This window comes from Crocuta crocuta, unplaced genomic scaffold (assembly GCF_008692635.1).
Source record: "Crocuta crocuta isolate KB4526 unplaced genomic scaffold, BGI_CrCroc_1.0 scaffold288, whole genome shotgun sequence".
NCBI classification, from domain to species: Eukaryota; Metazoa; Chordata; class Mammalia; order Carnivora; family Hyaenidae; genus Crocuta; species Crocuta crocuta.
Window position 1 is genome coordinate 1029149 of NW_027532607.1, and position 18546 is coordinate 1047694.

General features: G+C 47.7%; 2 protein-coding genes across 3 annotated transcripts in view; one reads left to right on the top strand and one right to left on the bottom strand.

The window, feature by feature from the left end:
- ITGB3 (integrin subunit beta 3) overlaps nt 1-18546 on the top strand; it is a 36317-nt gene that overhangs the window by 1286 nt on the left and 16485 nt on the right. The window contains exons 2-10 of one of the 2 annotated variants that reach the window (XM_077780331.1): nt 5424-5499; nt 6707-6902; nt 7968-8220; nt 9530-9692; nt 10330-10491; nt 12798-12893; nt 13314-13403; nt 14115-14249; nt 15945-16374. In XM_077780331.1, the coding sequence (XP_077636457.1) occupies nt 5443-5499; nt 6707-6902; nt 7968-8220; nt 9530-9692; nt 10330-10491; nt 12798-12893; nt 13314-13403; nt 14115-14249; nt 15945-16374 (1582 nt within the window). In that variant the 5' untranslated portion in view covers nt 5424-5442. The remainder of the gene's footprint in view (nt 1-5423; nt 5500-6706; nt 6903-7967; nt 8221-9529; nt 9693-10329; nt 10492-12797; nt 12894-13313; nt 13404-14114; nt 14250-15944; nt 16375-18546) is intronic. The other variant, XM_077780332.1, reaches the window with a different exon arrangement.
- Nucleotides 3191-6789, bottom strand: LOC144244961 (uncharacterized). The gene is made up of 3 exons (XM_077780333.1): nt 6687-6789; nt 4839-4912; nt 3191-3855 (listed from the first exon to the last, which is right to left on the bottom strand). Exons 2-3 carry the CDS (start codon nt 4844-4846, stop codon nt 3372-3374), a joined length of 492 nt encoding a protein of 163 aa, XP_077636459.1. The 5' UTR covers nt 4847-4912; nt 6687-6789; the 3' UTR covers nt 3191-3371.

An 18546-nucleotide genomic window follows, 5' to 3' on the forward strand; every position in this document is an offset into this window, starting at 1 on the left:
GGCTGGGAGGGCGGGGGGGGGAGGGGGGTGGGGGAATCCATCCCCTTCCCCCCCCCCCAAAGGTTCTCCACCCCTTTGGGCTGAGCTGGCTGCTCCAGTGTGAGGGGGCCTCCTCCCTTCTCTGCCATATCCTTCTTTCCTTGGTCGCCATCATAATAGCATTCAGCTGCGTGTGTAAGGAAGTCAGAATCCTGCAAGTGCATCCCATAAGAAGGGGGAGCTGGATGCGGAGGACACCTCCTCCTTGGATCGGATGGCCCGAAGCTGGCTGGAGCAGATGGGCAGCCATGGGAGAAGCCCTAGTGGCACTCAAAGGATGTGCCCCCTTCCTTTTCAACCCAAAGGGAGAGAAAATGCAGGCAACTGTGGCCAAGAGGCATCTGGGGCAAAAGAAAATATGTTCTTGGAGTGTCCGTCACCCCTTTTGCTCTGCACAGGGACAGGCCCTGTAGCTGAAGTATGTTGAGGCCTAACCAGACAAAGCTTGTAGGTCATGTGACTAGATTTTGGAAATGCAAGTGTAGAATATTTATGGATGACCATGGTGAGTTTTGTCCCCTGGGGCAGACCAGTAAGGACAGTGGGGGTGGGGGTGGCTGGAAGGTGAGGGTAGGATCAAAGCATAAAGTAGGACCTGCCTAGGAATGGTGGTGGTGGGGGTGGGGTGAGTCAGAGGAGAAACCAGTTCATCAAGGACCAAAGAAAACTAATGACTGGAAGTGGACAGTCGAATAAGATATTCTCTGGGAGAATGGAATATAAACAGGAAGGGGTTAGAGATATAAACAGGCCAAGGGGTTAGAGAATGACTACAGCTATCTCTGAGAAAGAGAGAGGAGGGGAGGAGAGATAGCAGAGGAGTCCGGTGTGGGGTAAAGTGTGTCAGCCAGGGAGGAGTGGGGGGTGGGAGTCCTAGCCTGTAACCTGAACATGACTGCTGGTTTTTTGTTTTTGTTTGTGCCTGAGGGCTTCCCCTACACAGGCCAAGTTTAACTGCTGAAAGTGTCTTGGCTGTTGACTTAAAACACCAGAAGTGAACCATGTGGGCCATTTTGTATGTGACTTGTTGAATAATTGACCCAAGAGGGCCCTCTGCCTCAGCCTCCTGTACCTTGGCCATTGCAGGCAGGGTTGGCAGTGCCTGGAAAAACAACTGGTTGGGCTCAGCTTTCCCTTGGTCCTAGAGGACGGCAGCTCAGGGTGTGTATCGCAAGTGTTTGGCCACGTAATAGGAACACATAGCCAAAGTGGATGAGTGCAGTTTTGGGTCCATCTGCTGAGGGTGTGTTCCTGGAGGATTGGATACTGATACGGGTGGGGGTGGTGTCCTGTCTCTGGGATGTGGATATAGCAAAGAGGCCAAGATCACCCAGAGATTTAACTCATGGTCTCAGACTCTGTGGTGCCATGTTCGAATCTAGAACCTTCCAAACTTGCCTGGTTGTAAGAATCACCTGGGGTGCTTGTTAAATATAAGGGTTCCCTGGGTGGATCCTGGACCTTTTGGACCAGCAGGAGTTATAATAGCAAGTTTGGGAAATACTCCTGATCAAAGGGGCCGACCACTGGGGTCATGGTTGGTGCAGGTGGAGTTATGGCAGCCAGATAAAATTCAAGACACCCAGTTAAATCAGAATTAAACAACAAATAATTTTTAATGTAAGTATGTCCCAAATATTTGCTAAATTTGGCAACTCTAAGTAGAGGGAAATACTAGGAATTCTTCTATAGTCCTGGGTACGCATTAGAAGGTGGACCAGCTCACACTCAGCCCGACAGCCAAGGATGAAAGAAGAGGAATGGGTTTGGGTTTAGCTACGTAGAAGACTCTGGTAGAAGTGACCTATTTTCTCTGCATCTGTGGGGGAAAGGGTTGAGGCTACTGTTTAATATTTTTTCAGTCACATTATAAGTTTGCTCTCACTTCTCTGCTGCTTTTTCTTTCTATTTTTTTTAATCTGGAGGATAAATGTTCATCTTGAGAGTTTTGCTCAATGTGTTATTATAAAAATAAAAGTATAATATTGAAAGTATTCCCCTCCCCATAAACAATGGGGTATGGATCCCAATAACCATAAATTAAAGTGCTTTTCTTTTCCTTTCTGTCCCTTCTACACTTATGTCACTGTATGTTCAAGCGATTTCTTGTCCTCACTGGATGTCAATCAAGAAAACAATGTTAATTTGTTTGGGTTGGAGGCATTTGGTAGCTCTCTGGGGGAAAAATTAAGTAGGGCATATTGTCCCTTGGCCTCCAAGAAAATAGTACACAATAATAGTAGTAATTTCGATGGTACTAGTAGAAAAGAGTCACCCTGTTTTTTTTAACTTTATTTATTTGAAAGGGAAAGAGAGAGAAAGAGACAGTGTGTGGAGGGGAGGGGCGGGGAGACAGAGAATCCCAAGTGGGCTCCACACTGCCAACGCAGAACCTGACGTGGGGCTCGAACTCACAAAACTGTGAGATCATGATCTGAGCCAAAGACAAGAGTTGGATACTTAATCAACTGAGCCACCCAGGCGCCCCGAAAAGAGTTACCTTCTATTTGCACTTATTGGTTTATATCATATCAAAAGGACTTGAGTGTATTTGACTTCTATTGAGATTTTTCATATTTTGAAAGCATTTTGTATTCACAGTCTTATTTTGCCCCTTGACTGAGCCTGTGAGAGAAGTAGGAAATAGAGTTATTCATGCTGTACTTTCCCAATTTCCAAATCGGGATAAATGGAGAATGGGACTAATAGCAGGCATCACTCTCCCAGGAGAGGGAGGGGATTTAGCTCACACAGCCTTTGGGCTGGAACCTCCCACCCTTTTGCTCAGGCTCTTCCCCTGGGTCTTGGTTATTTCTGCCCCTTTTATGTCACATCCGGTTTCACCGGGAACTGGAACTTTAACATTGGTCCTCCCTCCTTTCAGTTTATTCCTCTGAGTAACCTAGAGGCATTCCTTCTACCTTCTCAATCTGGGTTATTAAGAAAAGGAATGTTGCCCAAGCGTATTGAGGTCACCACCTTGGTATCTTCCTGGGACGGGAGGCTCTCGGGGAGAGCGTAGCTGAAGGGCCCGCCTGTTATGTTCTTGACCTCTGATGTCAGTGACCACAGAAGGAGGGAGGGAGACAGTTTTTGTTTTTCAGTGTTTATATTTCTAAGGAAATTCACAACAAACCATAAGGACTGTCAGCAGGGCTTAGCACTTCAAGCCTTCTTGTAATAAGCACTGTCATGTTGGAAAATGAGGAGTCAGGAAATCCCCCTCTAGAGCATTCTCTCCCTTCGAAGACGCAGCTTACAGATCCACAGCGGCCTTGCTGCTCTTATTCAGTTCCCTGGTCTACCCTTCACCCCCTCCTTCAGCAAATGTCTCAGAACTGGAAAGGATCCGCTCCTTCGTGTATCTTGGTCTGTCCAGTCATTGCCTTTTTTGGTAGGTTTTCTCCCTGGGGCTTATGTGGGCAGCTGGACTCAGAGATAAGGTAGGGAGCGCTGTGAGCAGGAGACTGCTTCCTGGAGGAGAAGGGTTGGGAGAGATACGCAAGGGCAGTCAGAGGAGATTGGACACAACGACTCCGAGTGCCCACAAGTTCTCCGCTCCGCCATTCTGTCCTTGGCCGTGGCTGGGAGCGGGGAGGACGTTTTCCTCTCTCCCGGAGACTCGGAGGATCTGTGATGTCCCCATTGGAATCTTTTGAGCCAAGAAGGTTAAGTCTTACGCACTGTTTCCCATTGCTGATGCCATTTTTCCACCTCATGCTCGGAAGCTGAGAGGGAAAGAAGGAAGCTGCTGACTTCCAGAAGCTTTTTCCACTTTTTGCCTGGTCCAGGGTGGTCCTCTTTCCATTCAGGCAGCTATTAACAAAAATACCATAGGGGGGCCTGGGTGGTTCAGTCGGTTAAGCGTCCCTTGTTTTTGGCTCAGGTCAGGATGTCATGGTTTGTGAGATCGAGCCCTGCATCAGGACTCTCTCTCTCTGCCCTTCCTCTGCTCATGCTAACTCTCTCCTTCTCCTCAAAATAAGTAAATAAACTTAAAATACCACAGGCTGCGTGGCTTGAGAACAAACATTTATTTCCCACAATTCTGGAGGCTGAAAAGTCCAAGATCAAGATACCAGCAAATTTTGCATCATAGTGGCTGTCTTTTTGCTATGACATGGCAGGAGGGGCCAGGGAGCTCTCTGGGACCTTTTATATTTTTTATCTCTTTAAAAATTTTTTAAAATATTTATTTTTTGTTTTGAGAGAGAGAGAGATAGAATGCGAGACAGGGAGAGGCAGAGAGAGAGGGAGACACAGAATCTAAAGCAGGCTCCAGGCTCCGAGCTGTCAGCACAGAGTCTGACATGGGGCTTGAACTCACAAACTGCGAGATCATGACCTGAGCCCAAGTTGAACACTTAACCAACTAAGCCACCCAGGAGACCCGGGGACCTTTTTTCTAAGGGCACTAATCCCATCATGAGGGCTCCACCTCAAGACCTAATCACCTCCCAAGGCCCCACCTCCTAATACCTTGAAGTTAGGGTTTAACATATGAATTCTGGGGGAGGGACATACAGACATTCAGTCTATAGCACTGTTGGTTTTCTGTTCCCCTCCATCTGGGGAAGATTGTCAGCCTATCAGACAAGGGCTGGGCATAAGAGGGAGAGAGACTTCAAGCATCAGGAGGAGTTTTAGGCTAAAGAACCCTGATTTTTTGAGTATGGGTGGTTCCTTGTGGCCACATCCCTCCCCTGGAAATTCGGCTACTAGTCACCTGCGGGGGCTAAGGATGCAGAACATTACCTGCCGCATCCCCTTCCTTCCCCATCCTGCATTCTGTTCCCTACCTGGGCATTCTCAGGTGTGACTCTTCCCAGGACCATCGCTTCCACACTCCTCTTCCTCTGCCTCCATCCTCACCCTATACAGAGTTTAATACAAACTATCATTTTATGAAGATAATTACAGTCAGACAATCTAGTTAGCCTCTCATTTCTGCCATTCTTAGCTCTGTAACTTTGGGCAAGTTACTTAACTTCTCCAAGCCTTAGATTTCTTTCCTGTAAGATTGGGTTCCTTGTTTGTGAAGCCTCTGAGCCTCAGGTTTTTCACTTATAGAATAATACTAACAGTTCCAGCATGAGGGAACTGTAATCAGGAGAGTGGCAGTAACCCACGTAAAGTGCGTGTCACCGTGCGTGACATGCAGTGCATGCTCAGTAAATGTTAACACCAGTTTTTCTGGGATATTGGTGTGGGTTGTTCAGCTGATTTCTGGGAATGGTTGTGAGAGGGAGTGGGTAGGGATAGGGGTGAGGATTGAGGGCCTGAAGGCCTAAATATTGTGAAATAGGTCGCGGGAAGGGTTTTCCGGCTTTCTGGCCAGTCCTCCCAACCTGGCAGAGAGCCCTCATGGATTTGTGCCCACACAGTGCTGGCTAAGTCTGCTGGATGTCAGAGAAGGAAGGAGCCGAAAACACCGTGTCACCTAACCCCCTCATCCAACAGGTGAGGAAACTGAGGCTCAAAGGGGTGAAATGACTTATCTGAGGTCATATGCTAGTGAGTGGTAGACCTAGGATTGAGCCTGTTTCCTGATTTTTTTCCAGTGTACCGTGCCCCCCACTCAGTACTCAAGTGTGGACACACACCCCCAGAGCTTCTGAGGGCCGTGGGATATACGCCAGGGTTTTTGAAAGGATGCTCAATGCCCTGTGTCCAGGGTGAGAGAAGAAGCTTAAAGTGATAGGGTAGGCTCTGCTCAGTGCCTGGCATCATGGGATTTGCCCAAGCTTGTGGAGTTTATTTATAACTAACTTACCCAGGAACTATTTATAGAGCATGTCATAATAATAGCTACCTTTTATTGAGCACTGGTCCTAAGGCAGGCACTATACCATGTGTTTCATATGCATTGTCTTATTTATCTGCATAGCATTGTCTTATCTGCATAACATCACTGTGGGGGGGAGTATTATTATATTCATGTTATAGCTGAGGAAATGAGGCACGGAGAGCTTCCGTGACTCATAGGAACCAGCTAATAAGGGGCAGTGCTGAGATGTCGTGCCTGCCAGTCTACTCCTGTGCTCTGAGCCCTCACTCTGCTGTCTCCCTATCCTTCCTCTTCCCACCTTTGTGGTGACTTCTGGGCCAGGTGCTGGGAAGAGAGAGGAAACAGTCCCTGCCCTAAGGGATCGTACACCCTCGCCAGTGTCTTAACACAGTGGCTTCCAAACCGTTGGCCTCTGACCTACAGAAAGATACACATTGCATATCATCATTTATTATATCTAACTCCCAATATATAAAAATATCAGAAACCAATATTTGCTTTTACTATTTATAGACATCGATACTGGCTGTACTTTACTTGATAAATTGATGGTTGAGATCCTCTGCATTGAATTTTTGGGACCCACGTGTGGGTTGCATTTCTGTTTGAAAACTGCTGGTCTAACAGGCAGCCTACTCTACTGACCCTCTTTCTAGCTACCAATCCTTGAACCAGGTACTCACTCAACATTTCTGGTACCTCAGTTTCCCCCTTCTGTACAATGGGCTATCTGAGGAGGGACCACCCGAGTTCAGTTATGCTGGTTTAGCTCCAGAGTGCTGGGCAAGCTCTAGGCTGTTGGGAGTTGGCAAAGCCTGCAGGAGGCAGAGAGCCACATAGCTCTGACCATGGTCTTTACCTTGGGCTCCTGTCTTCCAGGCACTCCCTCTGGGCTCAACCCGCTGTGACCTGAAAGAGAATCTGCTGAAGGATAACTGTGCCTTGGAGTCCATCGAGTTCCCCATCAGTGAGGCCCGCATCTTGGAGGCCAAGCCGCTCAGCGACAAGGGCTCTGGAGACAGCTCCCAGATTACTCAAGTCAGTCCCCAGAGGATTGCACTCCGGCTACGGCCAGGTAAGGGTGAGGTTCTTTGTGGGGAGGGATCCCGGACAGATGGGCACCGGGCACAAGGTGGTGGCCTAAACCTTGGGGACGAAGCTCACAATGGAAATGGGGTAGGAAGAGAAGATGTTGGGGGCTGGTATGGGCAGGAGAATGGAAGAAAATGAAAGGTATTGGGACTTGAAATCAGAAGATCTGAGTTTGAATCTTGACTGCCTCATGTATTAGCTATTTCACCTTGGGCAAGTTACTTAACTCTTTTAATATAGTAGGAGCTCGGAAAAAAATGTTTATTTCTTCTTTCCCCCAATGCTTGTTTTACCTAACTTATAGCTTTGCATTGAGGCTCCAATGATGAGAAAGTAATCTGTAGTTGTAAGCCCCCTTTCCAGGTAAGATTGGGGCAAGGGCATGGGGGCAGAGAAAATAGGGGCAGGAGACCTTGGGGGACAAGGATTAGGCTGAGACAGGCTTTTTGAAGAATTGATTTAGACTTTACAATTACATCAAGAAGACTTTTAACAAGTAACTTCATGCAAGGCATGTGGTATGGGTTTCAGAGGAGTGTCGGACATAGTTCCTGCCTTTTACAGAGTTGGGAGTGTTGTGACCGCCAAAACCTCTGTGACCCTTGGGACCTAGAGGGTTAGACAGATGCAGGGTAGTTAATTTTAGGATGGAAAAAAATGAGGTTAAAAATAAGAGGATCAGGGTGCCTGGGTGGCTCAGTTGATTAAAGGTCCCACTCTTGAGTTTGGCACAGGTCATGATCTCACAGTTGTGGGATCAAGCCGTGTGTCTGGCTCAGTGTGAAGCACGGAGTCTGCTTGGGATTCTCTCTCTCCCTCTCCCTCTGCCCCTCCTCTGCTCATTCTCTCTAAATAAATAAATAAACAAATAAATAAATAAGAGGATCAAGAATTGTAAGAGGAATAGAATTATAAGAGGAGAGGAGACAGGACCAGGGCTTTCAGTTTGGGTTGATCAAGAAGTTATTCAATTCCAACTGTGTCCAAATCCACTTATTAAGTCTCAGAGGGGGAAAAGGAGAACAACAAGCATCCTCTTGCCTTCCAGATGATTCGAAGAATTTCTCCGTGCAAGTCCGGCAGGTGGAGGATTACCCTGTGGATATCTACTACTTGATGGACCTGTCTTACTCCATGATGGATGATCTGTTGAACATCCGGAACCTGGGCACCAAGCTGGCCTCCCAGATGCGCAAGCTCACCAGTAACTTGCGGATTGGCTTTGGGGCTTTTGTGGACAAGCCTGTGTCACCGTACATGTACATCTCCCCACCAGAGGCCATCAAAAACCCCTGCTATGAGTAAGTCTCTCCTCTAGAAGCCAGGGCAGCCTCAGTCCTCTTTGTCTCAGGCAGGTCCAAGTCCTGCTGCCTGTTTCTAGCTATGGGGCAGATTTGTTGGCTGCCATCTGGCTAAATCCTATATCTTTTCTACCTTGGTCTTCCTGTCTGGTAAGTGAGCTAGCCTGTTGACCTGGAGCATTGTATCAACAGAGTTCAAGGTTGTTTGGAGTGTAGTAGCTGCCAAAACCTTTGTGACCTTTGGGAAGAGGAGTAGACAGGTGGGCATTTAGAAAGGTTGGAGAATTTCCAGAAAGAAGCTCATCAGCTTCTTGGTCTTGGTCACAAAGAAGGAGGACACAAGAGAAAATGAGAGGGAAATGAGATAAAAAGTAGAGAGAAATTTATGGATAAGTAAATAGAGGAATTATATTTTCAGAAGGATTGATTCCATTGTCCTCTTCATCATCAAGGTTTTGAGTACTACAGAGTACTACAGAGTTAAAATGCAAGGGATTAAGTCCTGGCAGAATATAAAAAGAGTGGAAATGATATTTATCGAGCCCTCTAATAGTCTGCAGATTGATAATAATGTGCCTCTCTTGACACTTTGGCTTATAACTGAATGGCTTGCTTATTTAATTGGTGGTGGCTATGAAAATCCATGGAGTATAATAATTTAAAATGATGGTTACTGAGCCACACAATGTATGAATTTACCTTTTAGTTTTCAAAATTATATGATGTACCCTTTTAACTTTCTGTCTGGGTTGTAAGTTTCCCCAGTAAAGATGTCAGCCGTCAATTAAACCAACTATTGGTTGGTTTAGTCTAGTGCAGATCTATCAATTTGTTGATGGTTCATGGATATGAAGTCATTGATGAGCTTTTGCTTTATTTTGTCTCAATGTTACCTTAGAGAAGTGTTAAGTCTAAGGTGATGGATATAAGTGCTTTCATGAATGAACTCTTGTAAGCCTCACAATAACTCATGAGATATGACTTATCATGTCCCCATTTTTATAGGTTAGATAGAGAGAAGCTTGTCTATAGTCCCATAGCTAGTAAGTGGAAGAGCTGGGACTTGAACCCAAGCAGACTGGTTCTATAGCTCACTGTCTTATCTTGTAGGCTAGCTGGAGGCAAAGCCAATGTGATGTCTTGGATGATTTGAGGGATTTGGAGTCTGAATTGTGTGGTTAATTGTGGTTGTATAGAATTGACCTGGGCCCTGTGCTATCCATGTTCATCTCGCCCTCTCTCCCTCTTACTCCTCAGGCAGTCTTTTCCATCAGAGTTGCTGCTTAAATTCTCTCTCTCTCTCCCCCAGGATAAGGAACGTCTGTTTGCCTATGTTTGGCTACAAACATGTGCTGACACTAACTGACCAGGTGACCCGCTTCAATGAGGAAGTGAAGAAGCAGAATGTGTCGCGGAACCGAGATGCCCCAGAGGGTGGCTTTGATGCCATCATGCAGGCTACAGTCTGTGATGTGAGTTTGGAGGGCATGGAGTGCCAGGTGTGGTTGGCATAGATTAAAATGGGGGAAGAAAGTGGTTCAACTGTGGGGGTGTCTGTGTGCAATAAGAGAGAGAAACAAAGAGTTTTGTATAGTGTGAGCAATACGTTTCTCCTGTTAGGCAAGCTTTGTTTGTATCATTCCCTGGCCAGAACTGACATTTTTCTGAACCTCAGTGATCCCAGATGTTTTCTGGGAAGATCATCTTCCCACCTTTTCTGGAAGGGTATCAGAGTCAAGGCTGGATTAACTTAACCTTAGCAAAGTGGGAAGGTGTTCGGTTGGGATTTCTCTAGCCCAGCTCACCTCTGTACCTGCAGGTGGCTTTCTAGATGGGCCATGTGATCATCACTGGCAAAGTTATATTTGGAGTTGAAGCAGGTGTCTTTCAGCTGCTTGAACTAATCAGCTGAGACTCTTTTCCTAAGAGAACAGAAACCCTCAAATTGGAAAAGCTCTGGCCCGTGTTCCAAGGACTGGGACCAAGGCCCCTCATCAAGATGACTTGTTTAGCCCTTCACACCTGGAAGTCCTTGAATCTTTGTTTTCTACCAATGATGTGGCTTAAGTCGCTTTCTCTCTTTTGCTTTTATTATTATTTTTTTAACAGGAGAAGATTGGCTGGAGGAATGATGCCTCCCACTTGCTGGTGTTTACCACTGATGCCAAGACCCATATTGCACTGGATGGAAGGCTGGCAGGCATCGTCCAGCCCAATGATGGGCAGTGCCACATGGGCAGTGACAACCATTATGCTGCCTCCACTACCATGGTGAGATTCTGGGCACCACCTATGGTCCCAGTTCACTCTGGCCAAGGCTGCCCTAACCCAGGCAGAGTCTGTATGAATACGGAAATGGTGGCCCTTCCCTTGGGCAGGGTGTAGAGCTTGTTTCGGCTTGTCCTCCCACTGCCTCCCATACCAGCTGGACACCGTTATCCCCTGTACAGCCTGCACAGCCATCATAAGTTGTCCTGGCTGTGGTCACTGTCGCCGCTACCTCTCCTGCCTCCAGCAGCAGCAGCATGGCATCCAGAGTGGACCCAGAGGACTTTTGCAGGTCTAGCTGGAAAGCGGGCCTTCCTGTCTACTGTGCACAGATTAGCCTCTTGTTAGAATACCATGCTCATTTGTGGTTATTGGAAGAAGGCAGAGGAAAAAGAGACAAAGATCATCTGAAGAATGGAGATCCATTCCTATGGGGAAAGGTTAAAGGGCCAAAAGAAAGAAGGTGAAAGGATGATTTAGCTAATACATAAGAAGACTTCTAAGTTGTTTTCTATGGCCTTAGTAGGTCAAATAACAGGAGAGGAGTTAAATGGCTGTAAGCCAGGAAGAAATGTAAGACCCTCAGAATACTGATATCCCGGGTATTGGGGGGGAGGTGTGAGCTCTACATTTCTTAAAGACAATATAACTACTCCTCGTGTAGCTAGCTTAATGGTAAACCTGGGTAAAGGCAGGAGCCCCCAAGCTGGGTGATCTCATGAGCTTCCTGCAAGGTTTAGGATCCCAGGGACACATTCACAGCTCCCAGCATCCCCATTGTGGCTCAAGTTCCTTGGTGTCAGCCACGTCCAAGTCGGGCAGAACCAGGCACTGGATGAGTCAGTAATCATTGACACCTAATCTATGCAAGGCACCTTACCAGGGGCTGAGGGAGACAAAGAGACGAAGTAGGATCCTACCCTTTTTGGTTTAGTTGAGGAGATGTACTACCAATAACACACGGTGCATGACTGATTAGTGTGAAATGGGGTAGCTCAGTCAATATGAGCTTTCGGCATTCAAAGGAGGAAAGCTCATCATGAACTGGGATAGTCAAGGAAGGACTTGCAGAGAAGGTGAGACCTGAGCTGAGTCCTAAAGAAGGAGGTGGATTACTAGAAAGAAGGCCAGTCCATGGGGGAGAAAGGGTAGGCTAGCTCAGTGGTCAGTGGAAGAGGGAGAGAGGTGAATGCTGTGTGGACAGGAAGGCTGAGACCACATTGGGGAGGATTGCGCACGCCAGGCCGAGGCACTTGTCAGTAGCTGAAAAACAAGAAGGAGCTTCAAAATGAGGCCTGACACATGTGGGATGGAGAGCCGAGGGTAGGAAGACTTGGAGTTCTGCCTTGCATCTCCCTCCTTCCTTCCTGCTGGACACCCACCAGCGCTTCTCTGACACTTCTTCGAGCCCCAACATCCCCTTGTGATGCCGCTCACTTTGTGTTGTATGTACCTGTCTTCAGCACTAGACTCCAAGCTCCTTGGCAACAGAGACCCTAATATATGTATCAGTCATTACATGTTTGTTAAATGAGTTTGTGGGAGAAAAAATGAGGCCTGACAGCTCACTGGTATGAATGCATCAAAGTCTAGTAGTAAGAAAGAGATGCTTGGTTTCCCCTCTCTCTTCCTTCCTTCATTCCTTCCTCCCTCCCTCCTCCCCTCCCTCCCTTCCTTCCTTCCTTCCTCCCTCCCTTCCTTCCTTCCTTCCTTTCTCTGCTTATTTATTTATTTTAAAATTCTTATGTATTTTTGAGAGAGCATGAGCATGAGTGGGGGAGGGGCAGAGAGAGAGGGAGACAGAGGATCAGAAGTGGGCTCTGTGCCAACAGCAGTAAGCTCAATATGGGGCTCGAACTCCCAAACCATGAGATCATGACCCCCTCAACTGACTGAACCACCCAGGTGCTCCTTAATGTTTATTTATTTTGAGAGAGAGAGAGAATGAACATGAGGGGAAGGGCAGAGAGAGAGGGAGAGAGAGAGAATCAGAGCCCAACGTGGAGATTGATCTCATGAACTGTGAGATCATGACCTAAGCCAAAATCAAGAGTCAGATGCTCAACCAAATGAGCCACCCAGGCTCTCTGAGATGCTTGGTTTTGACACCGCCAGCCTCTGCCTCTTCATCCGTCCCTGGAGTTCACAGCTGGGTTTGTGTTGCTACTTAATCCATTGCCTCACATTGCTCACGGTGTGAAAAGATTTAAGCACCACCACTGTCTGGGCCATGGCCCAAATCAGCCAAGTTCCAAGGTGTAGAATCCAGGTGAATTCTTAACTGACCTTCACATCTTCCCTTTTTACAGGATTATCCCTCTCTGGGGCTGATGACCGAGAAGCTATCCCAGAAAAACATCAATTTGATCTTTGCAGTAACGAGAAATGTAGTCAATCTCTACAAGGTGATGATGCCTTCAGGGATTTCTGGAGTGGGGTCTGCGGTGGGCGGACCTGGTTCTGGGAACCCATGCACACTAGCACGAGCCATGCTCCCCAACTAGGAAAGCCACTCCTCCAGCCTGTTCCCAGGAGTGAATGGTTCCTTTCTATGGTCTCCTCCAACCTTGAACCTCACAGGCTGGGTGTGTTGATGTCTGTGGTGCTGAAGGGGAGTAATTCAGTGGAGGTGAGGGTTGTTAGAAGGTCTTTATAATTTTGCTCAGGGCTGAAAAACTGCTGGATTTGTTCCTGGCAGTGACAAGTAAAATATCCCATCCTTCCCTCAATCTTCATTTCAAGACCCTCAGTCTGATTTAGGGTGGGCTTTTGGAGAGCACCCTCTTCATTCAGTCAGCCTTGCACATCTTTGTCTTACTTTCTAGAACTACAGTGAGCTCATCCCGGGCACGACCGTGGGGATTCTGTCTACTGATTCCAGCAATGTCCTTCAGCTCATTGTTGATGCTTATGGGGTAAGTGTCTTGTGCTGGGGATGAGCCCGCTGAGAGGCCACCTCACTTGGCATTTCCCAGGGGGGACCTCAGTTTTGGGAGTCGAGGATCCTAGTCCACCATGCTGCCTTCACTACCTTCCTCTTATTCTTCTAGAGGCTGGCTGATGGCCAGCACTGGGAGGAGTGCAGCCTTCTGAGAGAGAAATGGCTCAGAAAGAAATTCAGGGGAGTGTTAGGAGCAATGGGTGGAAGAGCTCAGAGAAGGTGGAAGGGAAAGAGAGGATGGGGGTGGTGATGAGGAAGGACAGGTGACGGGCAGGGTGTCAACAATAATGAGAAGAGGGAGCTGAGCCAAGGGGAAGGCGAGGTTGGTTAAAAATTAGGTAAAAAAGGCTACTATCCAAGGTGCCCAGTACGAGCCCTCCCTTATTGCACATTTTTCTCGGAGGCTTGCAGGAGGGTGTAGCTGGTTTAGATTTTACCCAGACTCATCTAGACACCAGTGGGGACAGAAAGAGAGAGAGAGAGGAGCAGGTCTTGGGCAGGAAATATTGTAAGAAATAGGCTCCTAAGAGCGCTCTCCTCTGGCAGCTTCTAGGCAAACCGCAACATCCAGTACTGCCAGGGTGAGTCCGGGGCCACCTGAGAGATTTTACTGGGGATGGAACTGGCTCCTATCTACTTTCTCTCAGCTCATCTCCTTACTTCCTTTTGTCCCCTTCCTGCTCAGAAAATCCGCTCTAAGGTAGAGCTGGAAGTGCGCGACCTCCCCGAGGAGCTGTCTCTATCCTTCAACGCCACCTGTCTCAACAATGAGGTCATCCCAGGTCTCAAGTCTTGTGTCGGACTCAAGATTGGAGACACGGTGAGGTGGGCTGGGCTGGGCAGGGGCTGAGGCCGCAGCTCTGACCCTGGCCTGGGCCCCCGGGCATCTGTGGGCGTCCCTCCCCTTCCTTCCCTGTACCTTCTTCCCGAAGGTTATTACAAGTTTGAGATAATGGAGCTGCCAGCCTTTTCCTCTGAGGCTCCTGTGTCTAAACTTCTCTGCTGAGTGGAGACTTTGTTTAAAACTTGCATTTAGCTTACCTTACCAGTTTGTTTACTGCAAATGAAAATATTTCTTACCTTCGGCCCCTAACCAGTCTCCAGCCTCCCCTAGGGTAATACCTGTCTCTCCTCTACAGTGTAAAATGGCAGTGTCATCTATGGGTAGTTGCTGAGCGCTGACTTTGCGCCAGGCATCATTCTAGCTGCTGGAGGTTCAACAGCAATGGAACAGGCAAAAATACCAAATACCAACTCTCATTGACTTCCAAGCACAAATGTTCATTGTGCCCCTCCAGTCCCCCTGTGGCCTCTATGGCTTTCTTTCCTAGGTGGTTCTCGTCTGCTTCCGCCGAAGGGGAAGGGGTTGGTGAAGAGGGAGGGAAGCAGAAAAGGGGATAGCTATATCTCTATCATCTGTATCACCTGTATCTCCATCATCTGTATCTCTATCATCTCTATATCTATTTCTATCCAACTGTACATCTGTCTATATTCTAGAACACGTGCACATATCCTATCTAAGAAATGTTGGCCAGAAAGGTGTTTGACTGCACAAGTGATGATGTATTATGCGGAAATTAAATAGTAGATCCTGAGCCTGTGGTTGGTCACTGTGTGGCATCGAGTAGTGCCAGATAGTGTCTCGTGTGTCTTACTGACCTTGTGTATAATCAGTCCAGCTAGCTCATTTGGCCGGAGCTGAATTTTTATAAGATCATAGGTTCTGTTCTGCTTGAGCTGGCTTATTTCACAGGTGGAATTACACACACACACACACACACACACACACACACACACACATACACTCAGGGGCACCTGGGTGGCTTGGGTGGCTCGGTTGAGTGTCCAACTTCCTCAGGTCATGATCTTGTGACTTCGAGCCCCACATCAGGCTCACTGCTGTCAGCCTGTCAGCAGAGAGCCTGCTTCAGGTCCTCCGTCCTCCTCTCTCTGCCCCTCCCCCACTCGTAGTCTTCCCCCAAATAAATATATATTAAGAAAAAACAAAGCGAAAAACCCCCAGCGTCTCTCATGACTGTAAATTATGTCTGTGCACCCAGCCAGATATAACTGGACAACTGTCCCCAGGCTTTTCTTTTGAGTTTTTTAAATGTTTGTTTATTCTTGAGAGAGAGGGTTTCAGAGCATAAGCAGGAGAAGGGCAGAGCAAGAGGGAGACACAGAATCTGAAGCTCTGTGCTGTCAGCGTCGAGCCCGACGCGGGGCTCGAATCCACAAACTGTGAGATCATGACCTGAGCTGAAGTCAGACGTTCAACCTACTGAGCCTCCTCCCACCCCCACCCCGCAGGCTTTTCGTTTTACTTTGCAGATCCTGATCATTTGGAGGCTGAGGAACTCCAGGTTGCTGGGGGATAAGAGACACCCAGTTCGTATATTCCCTGGCAAAGCTGGGCAAGGCAGGGCAGGGCAGGGCAGGGCTTCTTTCCCTCCAGGGCTGGAGTGATAACAGGGTCCACCCGGGCTTGAATGCCATCTTACTTTCCACCCAGGTGAGCTTCAGCATTGAGGCCAAGGTGCGAGGCTGCCCGCAGGAGAGGGAGAAGTCCTTCACCATCAAGCCTGTAGGCTTCAAAGACAGCCTCACCGTCCAGGTCACCTTCGACTGTCAGTGCGCCTGCCAGGCCCATGCTGAGCCTTACAGCCTCCGCTGCAACAATGGCAACGGGACCTTGGAGTGTGGGGTGTGCCGCTGCGGGCCCGGCTGGCTGGGGGCCCAGTGCGAGTGCTCCGAAGAGGACTACCGTCCGTCACAGCAGGACGAGTGCAGCCCCCGGGAGGGCCAGCCCGTCTGCAGCCAGCGGGGCGAGTGCCTGTGTGGCCAGTGCGTCTGCCACAACAGCGACTTTGGCAAGATCTCGGGCAAGTACTGCGAGTGCGACGACTTCTCCTGCGTCCGCTACAAGGGGGAGATGTGCTCGGGTGAGTAAAACCGCACAGCCTCCCGCCCCTGTACCCACTCACGCTCCCACATCCGCGGCCTCTGGAAACTTAGGCCGGGGCTTAAGGCCAGGCAGGCAGAGCTGAGTGGGATGGTCGCACAACTCCAGTGGCAGAAAACAGGAAGGAGGTTCTCTGTAATTCCCCTCTGCCGCCCGCGTCCTTGCCCTTGGGGTACACAGAGCGGAAGTGAGCCTCTGCTCTCCAAGAAGAGCCGGGGAAGGGATGGGGGAGCTTGGAGGTGAAGACCGCTGTTTTCTTTCCTTCCACCCATCATTCTGCTAATACTTTAAGTCACTGGTTCTTAATGATCGTGTGGAGGACATGGACCAACTCCCTTTTTAGGTAGAAAAAAGAATTTCTAGCTGACTGTAATTAGACTTTTAGTAGTTACAGATTCAGAAAATGACATGATATCAGAATATATAGTAAAGTTAGTAGTAACTATTTTACATGAATTTGTCATTTCATCACAAGACTTGGAAAACAGTGAAAAAGCAAGGCAATGATCACGTTTAACCAGCTGTTATACTCGGAACAATGACTGGAAAGTCCTAAGCTCTTATCAAATGTTGGCTCGATTTTGTTATCACTGTTGGCTTGGCTGTCACTTTTTGGATTCTAGATTTGTGCTGTCAAATAGAGTAGCCACATGTGGCTATTTATATGTAAATTAATCAAATTGAATTAAAACTTATTTAAAATTTAAATAAATTGAAGTTAAATGAAAAACCAAGGGCACCTGGGTGGCTCAGCAGGTTAAGCCTCTGACTCTGTGCTGACAGTGCTGACTGCGCAGAGCCCACTTGGGGTTCGCTCTCTCTGCCCCTCCCCCACTGGATTTTTTTTTTTTCTCTTTCTCTCTCAAAATGAATAAACTTAAAGACTCGTGGCTGGCATGCCAGACAGCACAGAAATTGGAAAGGATTGCCACGGAGAGGCTGAGCCTGTAAACTTGGGATTATGATTTTGATTCCTTCTACTTGCAGGATACTGAGTTTTTGTCCTTCTCATTACAAAATTCAGTGGAGTCTTGAGGCCCTCCGAAAATTTCAAGCTGGTCTTTCCTTGCCCTAAAAACCGCTCCCCGGCTACTTCCCCTGCTCGACCAAGTGACACCACTTGCAGTCACAGCTAGGCAGCTGGAATAGTGGGGGCACTAGGGGTAGGTTTTTGCTGAATTATGGTCACTGAGGCTTGATCCTTCTTGTGACAGAGAAATCGGAAGACATTTGCAAATTGTTTAGGGTTGGTGGATGGGTGTATTTTGTGGTTAATTAACAGATTATAATTGGCTTCTCTGGTGATCAAATTTATGGCCCAGATTGGCTTCCTTTGCATTGGGGCTTAAAGGAGTTGAACTAATCCACCCAGATGTTCACTTGAACATCTGTCTTTAAGAAAGCTTGATTAGAAAGGGGTGCCTTGGCAGCTCAGATGGTTAAGTGCCTGATTCTTGATTTTGCCTCAGGGTTTGTGAGTTCAAGCCCCATGTTGGGCTCTGTGCTGACACTGTGGAGCCTGCTTGGGATTCTCGATTTTGCCTTGGGTCACAATCTCAGGGTTTGTGAGTTCAAGCCCCATGTTGGGCTCTGTGCTGACACTGTGGAGCCTGCTTGGGATTCTCTCTCTCTCTCTCTCTCTCTCTCTCTGCCCCTCTCTTTCTCTTTCAAATAAATACTTTAAAAAATATTTTAAAAAAGAAAACTTGATTAGAAAGGTAAATCTATGTCATTCTTTTTTTAAAAATTTAAAAAATATTTTTAATGTGTATTTTTTCTTGAGAGAGAGAAACAGAGCACGAGAGGTGGAGGGTCAGAGAGAGAGGGAGACACAGAATCCCAAGCAGGCTTCAGGCTCTGAACTGTCAGCACAGAGCCCAACATGGGGCTTGAACCCATGAAACATGAGATCATGACCTGAGCTGAAATTGGAGGCTTAACTGACTGAGCCACCCAGGCGCCCCATAAATCGATGTCATTCTAAGGCATGCCCAAGTCACATAAAAATGGCTTCTTTTTATCATCCACAACATTGCTTCCTTTGCTCATGCCAACGAAATTTGAGAGAGATTGGAGAAAAATGGTATCAGGGCATTAGGGGAGAAAGAGAGAGATCAGGTCCACATACATATACATCCACCAACAGCAGTTT